General features: G+C 38.9%; 2 protein-coding genes and 1 pseudogene across 2 annotated transcripts; 1 reads left to right on the top strand and 2 right to left on the bottom strand.

Moving 5' to 3' along the window:
* LOC104703080 lies at nt 1,705–6,905 on the top strand (annotated as a pseudogene).
* LOC104703081 (adenine nucleotide transporter BT1, chloroplastic/mitochondrial-like) lies at nt 6,926–9,942 on the bottom strand. Its single transcript, XM_010419019.1, has 3 exons — nt 9,055–9,942; nt 8,657–8,818; nt 6,926–7,695 (listed from the first exon to the last, which is right to left on the bottom strand). Exons 1-3 carry the CDS (start codon nt 9,652–9,654, stop codon nt 7,219–7,221), a joined length of 1,239 nt encoding a protein of 412 aa, XP_010417321.1. The 5' UTR covers nt 9,655–9,942; the 3' UTR covers nt 6,926–7,218.
* On the bottom strand, nt 10,555–13,823 carry LOC104703079 (uncharacterized protein C115.02c). Its single transcript, XM_010419018.2, has 13 exons — nt 13,630–13,823; nt 13,419–13,555; nt 13,173–13,315; nt 12,940–13,085; nt 12,759–12,838; nt 12,421–12,678; nt 12,045–12,155; nt 11,815–11,937; nt 11,612–11,733; nt 11,349–11,511; nt 11,155–11,282; nt 10,806–10,947; nt 10,555–10,719 (listed from the first exon to the last, which is right to left on the bottom strand). Exons 1-13 carry the CDS (start codon nt 13,751–13,753, stop codon nt 10,636–10,638), a joined length of 1,761 nt encoding a protein of 586 aa, XP_010417320.1. The 5' UTR covers nt 13,754–13,823; the 3' UTR covers nt 10,555–10,635.

Here is a 14,200-nt window from a genome sequence, read left to right as displayed (position 1 = left end):
AATTATCGATATAAGTCAATTACGAAGTCTATGAAGAAAATAAAACTCGTCTGTTCAAGAGAAAGATTATGTTATTATAATCTTTTCGCTTTATCATACGATTTTTTCTTGGTAAAATTTTTAACTAAGTAGTACTTCGTATGTTAATAACAATGGATAATGAAAAGAGACTGTTATAAAATAGAGGATTACTTTTGTGATTATCCATCACATACTTCCCCTCTTAGTAACTTGGTCTCCAAGTAGTATTTTACTATTATCTTTTTATCCTTAACTTTCCTATATATACGTTCATTTGCTTCGATGTAACAACAACACAAGCATAAGCAGAGAGAAGAAGAAGTAATAACTTCCTTTGCTTACCTCTCGTCTCTCACCCTTTATTGTTATAGTGTATATAGTATACATACATATACACGCATATAAATATATAATATTATATATTTGTGTTATTGTATATAACAGTAATGGATTTTTTTATATAAATAAAATGTATATTTACTCTGATTGATCATATCTTAACTATACCTTTCATCCAAGAAAATATCCCTAGTAATTTTTTTTTTAAACAGCTGCTTTCATTGATTAATTAGGAGTGATATCCTCATGGAGGATATTTACAAGGAAATTTGGGACATAATCAAAAAAAACAAAAGATAGATTATTTTGAAAATGTATCTTCACTAACTTATCAGTTCCTTTGTTGTTTGTTCTCCTTGTCCATTGAAACTCCACATTATCAAACTTTTGTTTCCCTTATCCAAGTGTGCCAACGAAAGCTTTATGTAGATCCTTGTGCTAATTGCATGATCTTAATCTTGTCTCCTTCAAAGATTGTCTTGGGGTATCCTTTTACCCAAGCTTGCTTCATGGCTATGATCACAGCTTGTAATTCAGCCTCTATAACCGTTGTGCATACTTCGCCAATACTAGTTCCGGCATTGAGAAAAAACCCTCTCCAATCTCGAAATAGCCACCCAATTTGTGATCGTTCTTCGTTCTGCAAAAATTTACAATCTAGATTGCATTTTATGAAACCTTTTTTTGGTTTTGACCACATGGACATTGTGGAATGTTGGCCTTCTCTTGGTGTATTCTCTGTCGTAAATTCTTCAGTCCATGCATCTACCCATTCCATTGGTTCTTGTATTGCATAATGGTGATATTCCTGCCAAGTGCGTATTATTTGCTGATAAATGAATAAGTTCCTGCTTTTCCAAATCCTTCATAATAACCATAGTGGGAATTGACAAGAGTAGAACCTATATTGTTGTAGTTATCTAGGATGGCTTTATTAAAAGTTGTTTTGAACAATGAAAATGTACAAGTTTGAGATGCCGAATTTTCAAATTAACCAAAGAATAGAAAAAAAAAAATAATAATAAAAAAAAATTATAATAATAATAATAATAATAATAATAATAATAATAATAATAATAATAATAATAATAACTGTTTAATTACGATGGTTTGGTGACCCATCGATATCATATATTCCTATTAAGGACTAATGTGACGTGTCTATCTTAATAAGTTCCATCTAATTATAGTTTTCCTTTATTGGCATCTTGTATTAAATTATCGTTTTGTTTGATTTTAAGGTAGTGGGTGGCTAACCTTATGTTATGGCACTGCCCGCGACTTAGAACGGTCGACGTCTGAAATATTTAATTTCCAAGTAAAATTTATCACAGAAACAGTATGGAAACGTAAACATAAAAATGGACACTACTAGTAGTGGAAGCCAGAGGTAATGAGGTGGAGAGACAAGTGTGAGAGAGCAGTGGACATATATAGATCGTAGTCACAAGAGCTCTTTAAATTCCGCATTCTATCTACTACGGCGATTTTCTAGGGTTCTCTGTGTTACTTCTCTCTTTTGTCGCTTAATTGATTGATGGTGCAAAACGCCGGCATGGTTGCCGGATCTTACCGGAGAAATGAGTTTGTTCGGAACAGAGACGATTCTGATGACGGGGTTGATTTCTTCTTCGTTCTCTCTTTTTTTTTTTTTTGCTTTAGGGTTTTAATTCAGATATCTCTGTTTCTTTGGTTGGTTTTTGAACCACAATTGACTAGTGGAAGCTCAAAGTTGTGAACTTTTTTTTTTCCTGGATAGACTTCACTCACTCTGATTTGCTCGATCGTTGATTCTAAAATTCTAAACCTTTACTTACTAACACTTTGTAATCTAGCTTAACCATGTTTCGTTAGTTCACAGATTGCGACCGTGACTAATTATTATCTTAAAGTTTCTGTAGATAACGTCTGCTTTGCCACAAAAATATCTATTAACTTTAATTGAAAGTTACCAAAATTTTGATATATCTAATAACTTGGAGATGGTTCTTGTGACATGATTTGGTTAAGATGCATAAATAATTTTGTTTCTGTTTTTCCTCCTTTCTAACATCGTTTTGTGCTCAAAGTGCAGCTGAAACCCCTGAAAAATCTGAATGGGCTGATTTGTCAGATCTGTGGTGATGATGTCGGACTCACTGAAACTGGCAATGTCTTTGTCTCTTGTAATGAATGTGGCTTCCCTTTGTGTCGATCTTGTTATGAGTATGAGAGGAAAGATGGAACTCAGTGCTGCCCGCAATGCAAGTCTAGATTGATCAGACGGCACAATGGTCAGTACTCAGTAGTATGCTTTGCTATTGTCTTCTGGCTGTCGTCTCTTTTAATTTTTAGTTCTTTGTTTATCAATTTCTGACACATTTTATTGGTATAAGAAGTCCTGGAGTTGAAAGAGATGGAAAAGAGGATGATGCTGATGATATCGAGAATGAGTTTGGTTATACCCAGGAAAACAACAAGGCAAGACTCCCAGATCGCGCTGGAGAGTTCTCTTCATCATCTCGACTTGAATCTCAACAAGTTTCTCTTCTTACTCATGGCCATCCCGTAGGGACTTGTCTTCTAACGTTGATATCATTAATGTTTCACAGCATCGATTTTTTTTACTGACATTTTCTATACTTAGGCTTCTGGAGAGATTCCTACGCCGGATAGGAAACCTGCTCTGTCTCCTTGTATTGACCCACAGATACCTGGTATGTATCAACTTTTTGCTTCTTGTGTTTGGTCCTCAACACTCAACAGATTTTATATTTTGTGTTTTCACATGTTTAATACAAATATGGCAGTGCCTGTAAGAATCCTGGACCCATCAAAAGACTTGAACTCTTATGGACTTGGGAATGTTGACTGGAAAGAAAGGATCGAAGGTTGGAAGATGAAGCAGGAGAAGAATATGTTACAGATGACTGGTAAATACCATGAAGGGAAGGGAGGAGAACTTGAAGGGACAGGGTCAAATGGTGAAGAACTCCAAATGTAAGTTTATAACTGCTGGATACAAGAACTTTGTTGGTTTAGTTTCAATCTGCATGAACTGTTTGTATCTGTTTATTGATGGATCTTTTACATACAGGGTTGATGATGTTCGGCTTCCTATGAGCCGTGTGGTTCATTTCCCATCCTCTCGCATGACACCTTATCGTATAGTGATAGTTCTCCGGCTCATCATTTTAGGAGTCTTCTTGCATTATCGTACGACTCATCCGGTGAAAGATGCATATCCCCTGTGGTTGACCTCAGTTATTTGTGAGATCTGGTTTGCCTTTTCTTGGCTTCTTGATCAGTTTCCAAAATGGTATCCCATTAACAGGGAGACTTTTCTTGACAGGCTTACTTTAAGGTTGGTCTTTCTATGTTTATTATTGGTTGTTATTATCTGCAATGTCTGATTATGTATCAGTGCATTTGAGAATAAGAACTTCTATAGTGTTTTGTTTTTTGGCATTTGAATTTTTACTTCGTCTTTTTTTTTTTTAATTGTAGATACGATCGAGATGGTGAACCATCACAGCTAGCTCCTGTGGATGTGTTTGTTAGTACGGTGGACCCAATGAAAGAGCCTCCTCTTGTAACAGCAAACACGGTTCTCTCAATTCTTGCTGTGGACTACCCAGTGGATAAAGTTGCGTGTTATGTTTCAGTTGATGGTTCAGCTATGCTTACTTTTGAAGCCCTTTCTGAAACGGCCGAGTTTGCAAAGAAATGGGTACCTTTTTGCAAGAAATTCAACATTGAACCTACAGCTCCTGAATTCTATTTTTCCCAGAAGATAGATTACTTGAAGGACAAAATCCAACCTTCTTTTGTCAAAGAGAGACGTGCAATGAAGGTCACTTGGACTACTATAATTTCATAAAACTCGTTTTATCCATTGAACATATTTACAAGACTAAAGAGTAGATGTCATGTTTTTTTTTTTTATGTCATGCTGGCAGAGAGAGTATGAGGAGTTTAAAGTGAGGATCAATATCCTCGTCGCTAAAGCACAGAAGATGCCTGAAGATGGCTGGACAATGCAGGATGGAACGCCCTGGCCTGGTAACAACCCTAGAGACCATCCTGGAATGATTCACGTACACTAGTACAATGCCTTCCTTTATTCAACTTCTCGTTGATGGACTATTGTAGAATGTTTTCTTGATGCTAAGGATTTGATTTCAATTCAGGTTTTCTTAGGCCATAGCGGAGGTCTGGATACTGAAGGAAATGAGCTACCTAGGCTCATCTATGTGTCCCGTGAAAAGCGTCCTGGATTTCAGCACCACAAGAAGGCTGGAGCTATGAATGCCCTGGTTCGTTTTATCCATTACAATATGCTGATATGACTACATCTCTAGCTAGGGAATGCCTTTAGTCCATTACTTTTACTTTCTCCTAATCGAGCTTTTCATACATTCGGCAGATCCGTGTCTCTGCTGTTCTTACTAATGGGGCATATCTTTTGAACGTGGATTGTGATCATTACTTCAACAACAGCAAGGCTGTTAAGGAAGCCATGTGTTTCTTGATGGACCCTGCAATCGGAAAGAAGTGCTGCTATGTGCAGTTTCCACAACGTTTCGACGGCATTGACTTGAATGATCGATACGCCAACAGAAATATTCTTCTTTGACGTATGTTAGCTCTTCAATTCCAATCATTGTTTTTTTTTTTTCTTTTTCTTCTCGATTATTTCTTGTCCACTTGAGCTGACTCAAAATTTGTCTTATGTTGTGCAGATTAACTTAAAGGGGTTGGATGGTATCCAGGGTCCTGTGTATGTGGGTACTGGTTGTTGTTTCAACAGGCAGGCCCTGTACGGGTATGATCCTGTGCTAACAGAGGAAGATCTTGAACCTAATATTATTGTAAAAAGCTGTTTCGGCTCAAGGAAGAAAGGAAAGAGTAGCAAGAAATATCACTATGAACAAAATAGAAGCATCAAGAGAAGTGACTTTAGTACTCCACTTTTCAATATGGAAGACATTGACGAGGGTGTTGAAGGTCTGTCTGTGTCCCACGACTTCTACGTGAAAACATATTGCGCATGCTAAGGCAATTCATCACAAAACATTCTTGTTCTTGCAGGCTATGATGATGAGATATCTCTAGTCTCCCAAAAAAGTCTAGAGAAGCGTTTTGGTCAGTCGCCGGTATTTATTGCGGCCACCTTCATGGAAAAAGGAGGTCTTCCACCAACAACCAACCCAACAACTCTTCTGAAGGAGGCGATTCATGTCATAAGTTGTGGTTATGAGGCCAAGACTGCATGGGGAAAGAGGTCAGAGGTTATAGAAGACCGTCCAAACAACAAAGCCAGTATTTTGTTCTCTGTCCTGATATAACTTGGTTCATCTTTTGGGTTTCAGATAGGGTGGATCTACGGTTCTGTGACAGAAGATATTCTCACTGGGTTCAAGATGCATGCGAGGGGTTGGATATCAATCTACTGCGTGCCTCCACGCCCTGCGTTCAAGGGATCTGCACCCATCAATCTCTCTGATCGTTTGAACCAAGTTCTTCGATGGGCTTTGGGATCTATCGAGATTCTGCTGAGCAGACATTGCCCTACATGGTACGGCTATAATGGAAGGTTGAAACTCTTGGAAAGACTTGCTTATGTCAATACCATAGTCTATCCAATTACATCCATCCCGCTCCTTGCCTATTGTATGCTTCCAGCTTTTTGCCTCATCACCAACAAGTTCATCATACCTGAGGTAAGACCTGGTGTTCATCCATTTACTGCAATTCACTTTCCGAAATTGCATTGTTTTTTCATCACTACAGTTTGTTCTTAATTTGCAGATAAGCAACTCTGCAACCTGGTGTTTCATACTTCTTTTTATATCCATCTATGTATCAGCAGTCTTGGAGCTCAGATGGAGTGGTGTGGCCCTTGAAGACTGGTGGAGGAACGAGCAGTTTTGGGTAATTGGTGGAACTTCGGCTCATCTTTTCGCAGTGTTCCAAGGGCTACTCAAAGTGTTTGCAGGGATAGACACAAACTTCACGGTCACATCAAAAGCATCTGATGAAGATGGAGACTTTGCAGAGCTATACGTCTTCAAATGGACATCTCTTCTCATCCCACCAACCACTATCTTACTTGTCAACCTTGTCGGTATTGTGGCTGGTGTCTCTTATGCCATAAACAGCGGGTACCAATCATGGGGACCGCTCATGGGAAAGCTCTTTTTTGCTTTTTGGGTTGTTGCTCATCTTTACCCTTTCTTGAAGGGTCTTTTGGGAAGACAGAACCGAACTCCGACCATTGTCATTGTCTGGTCTGCGCTTCTTGCATCCGTCTTCTCATTACTTTGGGTCCGAATCAACCCCTTCATTTCCACTACTGGAGTTGGGAGCAACAATTTCATAGGTGAGTGACCTGCCCAGTGTCATGCTTTTCCCTTATCTATAAATGAGTATGTGTGAGTATAGTAAATCTATTGGTCTTGTGGGAAGTTACTATGTCAATGATATGATTACCTGTATTAATGCGTTTTTCTATGTCTTTAATCTTCTTCTTTTTCTAAAAGGTCCTGGTTGGTTACGGGTGTAAATACTGTAATTCAAACTCAACTGAGCCAACGAAAAGAATTAAAACAAAACTATGTCAGATCCATAACACAATACAGGAACCAAAACAAAACAAAAAAAATAATGAATCTTTTGGATGTTTAGTTCCAATTGAATCAATAATGTGCCCGCCCAAAATTTTAAAACTCAAATCTCCTCAACTGTGAATCTCAATTGGCACGACGCCATTCTCAGATGCTTGCAGAATCATCAACCAGGACCAAATTCGGTTCACCAGAGCCATCGTGTTAGTCTGATCAAACCCAAAAGTACTCATGTGAGTTGTAACAATAGAGCTCAGGCTTCTTCGTTGTTGTTCTCAACCAGTATCTTCTTGCACGCCTCATAACACATGAAGGAGATTCCAGCTGCAGGAACCAACTTCAAGCAACTCGGTCCAAGCCCTCTGTACCAACCTCCAATACCTTCTTGCTCGAGTATGCGTATCAAAGCATGCAACATGTTCTTGTAAACCACCCTCCCACCAACTGCTCCCACCTGCATATGCTTCCGAGCAACCTCCAAGGGGAAAGTTGCGGTACTTGATAATGCACCAGCTAAAGAACCAATCAAAAGAGTCTCAATGTTCCCAATGCTTTCTTGCTTCACCAGTTTACGGTATGCTTTTCTTAAGGAGTCATAGGCGAAGTAGTTTGTTGCTGCATATGGAACCACTCCTATAAGACTCGGGGCAAGACCCCTGTAAAGTTCTGTCGGGCCTTCCTCCCTTATTATTTTGACAAACGCATCCATTATTCCCTTGTATACACCTCTCTACAAAATTGTTTTGAAGACACATTAGTGGCCAATGTCAAAAACTCTATCCGCCCTTACAATATACCATCTGTTCTAAAACCCTAAAATACCTTCCACAGCGAGAGTTTGATTACATTTTGCCAAATTATCTCTCACGTTGACTGCAAATTACCTATTCTCAATACCATTTTTTTCGAAAAAATAAACTTTGGAAACTTTATGGAGCATACCTGAATTGTAAGGCGGGTCTTGACTAATTCGAGTGGATATGTCAAGAGTGTCTGGCTAACCCCAGCACAGGCACCAGCAAGTAATGAAGCTGGGATGGGTATTTTCGAGTCTTCTCCGAGCTTTGGAGTCAACTTCTTGTTAACAGTCTCGAATACAAAAAGCTGAACAGAGTTGAAAGAGAAGTTANCTTCTTGCTCGAGTATGCGTATCAAAGCATGCAACATGTTCTTGTAAACCACCCTCCCACCAACTGCTCCCACCTGCATATGCTTCCGAGCAACCTCCAAGGGGAAAGTTGCGGTACTTGATAATGCACCAGCTAAAGAACCAATCAAAAGAGTCTCAATGTTCCCAATGCTTTCTTGCTTCACCAGTTTACGGTATGCTTTTCTTAAGGAGTCATAGGCGAAGTAGTTTGTTGCTGCATATGGAACCACTCCTATAAGACTCGGGGCAAGACCCCTGTAAAGTTCTGTCGGGCCTTCCTCCCTTATTATTTTGACAAACGCATCCATTATTCCCTTGTATACACCTCTCTACAAAATTGTTTTGAAGACACATTAGTGGCCAATGTCAAAAACTCTATCCGCCCTTACAATATACCATCTGTTCTAAAACCCTAAAATACCTTCCACAGCGAGAGTTTGATTACATTTTGCCAAATTATCTCTCACGTTGACTGCAAATTACCTATTCTCAATACCATTTTTTTCGAAAAAATAAACTTTGGAAACTTTATGGAGCATACCTGAATTGTAAGGCGGGTCTTGACTAATTCGAGTGGATATGTCAAGAGTGTCTGGCTAACCCCAGCACAGGCACCAGCAAGTAATGAAGCTGGGATGGGTATTTTCGAGTCTTCTCCGAGCTTTGGAGTCAACTTCTTGTTAACAGTCTCGAATACAAAAAGCTGAACAGAGTTGAAAGAGAAGTTAAAAGTTCGAACAAATGGTTACCATACATCATCGGGTCATTAGTATTTACAAAAAAAACTGTTGAAACTAAACTAATCTCAAATACTGCTTATCCAAATTCTGACTTGTGAGCTTGAGCTCCTTATTAAGGATACAACACAAACTGTCAAGCCGAACCAATTCACAAATTATCTAAAGTTCCACAGCTATTCAACAATCAAATCATTGGTACCTCAACGGCACGAGCGGGTGCGACACGAATCACATTGACCAAATTGCCACGGAACAGACCTTTCCATCCTTCTTGCTTCATGATATCACGAAAGACTTCGGTGGTAGAGTCGCCACCACTTCCCACCATTAGATGAGTCCTAATGGTTTCCAAAGGAGCCACAGCAGTTCTCGAAATGGCCCCGGCCACAGCTCCACTCAACAGCCGCCGCAACGAAGGATTAGAGACCTTAAGCTTCAGGTTCAACCCTCCTTTCTTCTTCTTCTTCTTCATCATCTTACGCTTCTCACCAATGACTTCTTCTTCCTCCTCCTCATCTTCTTTAAAAGGCAAGTACTTTGTGCACAAATCATTAAGCTGGGCAGCGAAGCTACTGTTGTTGTTGTTGTTGCCTCTGTTTGGAGGATCCGGAGACGAAATAGATCCGGACCCGAGTCCTGAACCGAATCCAGCTCCTAGTTGATTAACACTCGCGAACAATCCACCAACAGGACGGTAGTTTGGGTTCTGTAGACTGCTGCTCCAATCAGATCCCAAATCGGATACGGAGAAAAACCCATTCCTCGTATCGTCGAACAACTGGATTCCAGTCTTGCCCATATGAACTACAGTTTCTCTCCGTATGAAGCTTAATAATGGTAAATGACACAGTCTTCGTTCCCAGAGGCTGATTCACGACATCCACATCTTCGTGAAGGATAAGAAAGTGAAAATTTGGGGCGAAAAGAGTACGAGAGTGTTTAGGGTTGAGACGAAATTGTTGTTGTTGTCACTTTCGTCGAGACCCTTGTTAGGGTTTTACTACAGCTGCTGGTTGCAGCCGATGTTTTCTTTTTTTTTTGGCCTTTTGAATGGGTGAGTGGTTGGGGGCGGAGGCTGCTAGGCGGCGGTTTAGGTATTTATATTTTTAATTTCTATGATTTATTATTCGTTTTAGGTACTTTCTTTTTTTTTTTATTCAGCTTTATCCATATTTTATTTTATTTTATTAGCGAAGATGGAAAAATTCGTCAAAATTGGTCAAACAGTGCCAGTATATATAAATATGTTACACATAGTGATGTCAACAAAAAGAAATTTCCAAATATCTATCAAAATTCCGATGGACTCGTTGGTAGGTGCATGCATATAACAGTCACGTGCGTTTATCATAACCTTAGATCATAAGATTCATAACTACTGTAATCTTAGCATGAAAAATTATTTTTTCTNGACTGATGTCAACAAAAAGAAAATTCCAAATAACTATCAAAATTCCGATGGACTCGTTGGTAGGTGCATGCATATAACAGTCACGTGCGTTTATCATAACCTTAGATCATAACTACTGTAATCTTAGCATGAAAATTATTTTTTCTTGGTCCAAGGCAATTGAATCTACTTGACAGATTAGTCTACTCGTAAGTTTTGATTTCCTTGGAGTTGGGGGTACAACTCGACAGATTAGTCTAAACATAAGAAAACTAAAAGAGTTACTCCCAGAGTACAGACGTTTTGTGATGGAACGTCAAAAGTAAAAGAACATTTTTTTATTCATGAATCGCCTTAGTATATATAATAAACCATTTGTTTATTATTGATTTACTTCTGTTGATAGAAATAAGGATGCAAGAAACGAACTCCTTCGAGATACAATGGAGTCTGCATCTCAATCAACCGCGACGCCTGCACCGTTTAACATAATTTACCAAATACTCTAAACCACTTTTTTCAGATGAAAAAAGACTATTAGAAAGTGAGAAACGACTTACTGCTCGAGCAAACGCAAACATTTCCTCTTCGCCAGAAAGCATTGATACGATCGAAGAAGGCGATCCAGCTGCACTTATACTACCTTCTGCAAGCACATCTCGCCTTAATCTTGAATCTTCGGTCTCTGTCTCAAACTGGAAGCTGCATGTTTCCAATAAATTTATGGGATTGGCATATAAACCAAACTGATTAAGCCAGAACCAAATAAAAATGATCAACCAACCAAATCCAAACCAAAAACCAAATCGAATTAAAACCAAAACTTTCAATAAAGCTGGTAAAACCAAATAACCTGAACAGAATCAAACAGTAAACCAAATTGCCCACTCGTCAATTGTGTGTTCTTACCTTTCCAGGTCAAAAAGCGTTCCCTCTGCAGTTCCTTGAAACAACTCATCGATAGGTGTCTCCGCGGATGAGACAAGACAACAATGGTGGTTGTATAGCTCATCAACAAGAGTTATAAACCTACGTGCCTGAAAACATCAAAAGCCCCTTAGAGGAAGGAATCCACAGACCTCAAAAGCCAAAATCAAGTATACCTTGTCGCGTATTTCCATGCTCATTGCTGGAATATCAGAGATAAAGATTGTATGATAGTTTTTGGCCACTGCGATATAATCTGCTGCACCTACAGGTCGACCACATAGATACTCGAATGTGAATCTTGCCACTCCATTACAGCTTGCAGGAACCTCCACTGTTCTGATGGATACACCACATGATACTCGAATGTGAAAAACAAACCCATTGTGATTTAATTTGATCCATAACAAAAAAGAAAAACTACTACTCTTATTAGTACCTTCCAAACATCACTGGGAGAGTCGCAGAAGTTATTTCTCCACCGGACTCTTCAGTGACCTGACACCACATTTTCTCAAACTCTTCCAGAACAGCATTATTCAAAGGCCATAAGTAGTGAGCCTATAAATGAACATTTATAATTTTGTCACACAGAAGCGAAGAACTCAGCAATAAACAAAGTAAGGCGAATGTGATTCCCACGTTTTCAACTGAATTCTTGGCTGCAACTCGGCGGTAATCTACTTCACTTCCAATTGAGATTATCTCACAATGTTTCTCCAATTTAGAAATAAACTTATCAAATATCTCCTTCTGCATTCCGTCCTGTACCAACAACATCAGCGAGAGAATTAGTGACTTGGCGCAAAACACTGTGTTATCAAGATACATGTCTTCCATGAAATCAGTTAAAGAGAAGAATGAAAAGAAACCTGATTCAAATCCCGTGGTGCTCTGTTACTGGTGGCCACAAGAACAGTTCCAGTAGTCAACAATCTGCTCATAATTCCAGATAAGGCCACAATAGCAAATACATCAACTGTCTGTAACAGAAGATGGAAGAAAAGTCCAAGTTATGGGAAGAATGAACACTACAGTATTTGCAGTTTCAGTTGATGCCAAAAGATAGCAAGTACAGTCTCAACTAAGTTAGACACTGAATTGGCTTTATGACTTGAGAGTAACAAGTAATTAGCGAGCCAAGTTTTAAACACTTGCTTAATTTCTCATAGTCAAAAATCTATTCTTAGAAGAATGAATAAGGATATTGTAGTTTCTTTAATAGTTTCATGTATTCATTCAAAAGACCTGAATCTCATCGAAGCAGAGGATGCTGGCTCCTTTTTTACTCGATTGCTGATCAACGAGAAACTTATCAGCCACAGCTGGAAGAATGTGCTTCATTTGGAGTTGCTGCTTATAAAATTCTTCTCCAGCTAGCCATTCCTTAACTTTTTCATCCACAGGAAGATTCATAATCCATTTCGAAATGCTATATTGCGATGCCTTTTCGGCACCATTCTCCTTCCAATACTTGTGCATTTGTTCATTTATCTTCAGCATAGCCTACAGAAAAAATGAAATGGAAAAATATCAAAGTTTATAGTAAGTCACTTAGCCAGAAACCTCTCTAAAGGCTCACACACTTCATGAAAGTGAAACCGTTGCCTATGTCTGATAATCCCATCAGTAGCGCCATAAAACATATCCATCAGCATAGTCTTGCCTACATGAAAACACCAAACATAGTCTCAACTAGTTATACGGTAAATTAAAGACTTATATAAAGGAAACAGTAATATCATAATGTAGCATCCAGTAACATACCACATCCTACATTTCCATAGATATATAATCCTTTCGGAGCTGGTGGTACTGAGGGACGAGAACCGACAATTGAGTCCAGTTTCCTCTCTCGGTTGAGGTATGATACCCATTTACCAACTCCAGGTTCTACATTCATCTGTCTTCTCCTAAAACACTCCCCCAGAAAGACACAAAAACCATATTTGAAAAAGAAGAAACAAACAAAAGAAGATGCCATTGATCAAAAACCTCACCCTAACACCCATCTTCCCAAAAGCTTTTGTCCATGCTTATTCATAGAAGCCCACATTCCATCTTCTTCCTTCTTCTCAGCTTCTTCCACCATTAGCTTTCGCCGCTCTTCCTCTCTCTTCTTCTCCCACTCTGCTAATCTCACCTGAATAATTAAAAAAAACCAAATTTGTACACATAAAACGCAAACGAATTGAATTAAATTCCCACAAATCCTAACAAAAGAGCTTGAGCATAAATTTTTTTACATGATAATCTTCCATTTCCTTCTCAAAATGTTCCAATCTTCCAAACAAATTTTCGAATGCTGAAACGACCTTCTCTTGGTACGGATCATGTTGTAGCCTCCCTTGCTCCACTAACTTACTGTAACTCGTCAGTGGGCCTGATAAAGGAGCGAAAACATTATATCTCAATTGCATAATTCTCAACCGAATTGGAAGATTCAATTAAGTGTACCTGATGGTTTGGGAGGATCAGAGGTGGTATAAGAACGAGCAACGAAGTGTAAGCCATTAGAGAGTTGTCTTCTGGAGGAGAACCCTAGACGTAGGACATTTGAGATCTGAGAAACATTAGGCATACTTTGCTTCAGACTCCGATTTGTGGTTTCTTCTTAAGCTTCCGATCACGGTTAAGCTACTACTGTTTCCGAAGGATTAGAACGGTATTAATAGGTCGGTATCGACGTGGCGACTCATATGAGAGCCACGTAGTGCAATATGGACCGTTTGTTGGATTGCTGATTTGGCTTATTAATGTCCGTATAGATTTCTTTTCTGAGTTGGGTTATAAATGTCAAAACTCAAAACTAGGATATGCCAATCTGCCAAACTCGATGTGGTCCGGTCTGGTCCGTGAACTAGTATACCAGTTGAGCTAGTATAAGATCCCACTTGAAATCAAATAGAACTGCTTCGCAAAGTTTTGAAATCTATCGGATATGAAACCAACTAAAATAACATAACACGAAACATTAGTTATAGATATGTGGAAAATGTATATTCCTATCACGGGAGCTGAGTAGTAG

Source organism: Camelina sativa, chromosome 7, assembly GCF_000633955.1.
Source record: "Camelina sativa cultivar DH55 chromosome 7, Cs, whole genome shotgun sequence".
Lineage (NCBI taxonomy): Eukaryota > Viridiplantae > Streptophyta > Magnoliopsida > Brassicales > Brassicaceae > Camelina > Camelina sativa.
The sequence above is the reverse complement of the archived record's forward strand: the minus strand, read 5'-3'. Positions and strand labels throughout refer to the sequence as shown.

Coding starts and splice junctions, on each gene's coding strand:
- LOC104703079 (XM_010419018.2), bottom strand. CDS start 13,753: ATGCCTAATGTTTCTCAGATCTCAAATGTCCTACGTCTAGGGTTCTCC. Junction 11,938..12,044: donor CACCACGGGATTTGAATCAG/GTTTCTTTTCAT, acceptor TTGTTGGTACAG/GACGGAATGCAGAAGGAGAT. Junction 11,512..11,611: donor CTCCCAGTGATGTTTGGAAG/GTACTAATAAGA, acceptor TGTATCCATCAG/AACAGTGGAGGTTCCTGCAA.
- LOC104703081 (XM_010419019.1), bottom strand. CDS start 9,654: ATGGGCAAGACTGGAATCCAGTTGTTCGACGATACGAGGAATGGGTTT. Junction 8,819..9,054: donor CACCCGCTCGTGCCGTTGAG/GTACCAATGATT, acceptor AACTCTGTTCAG/CTTTTTGTATTCGAGACTGT. Junction 7,696..8,656: donor AGACCCGCCTTACAATTCAG/GTATGCTCCATA, acceptor ACAATTTTGTAG/AGAGGTGTATACAAGGGAAT.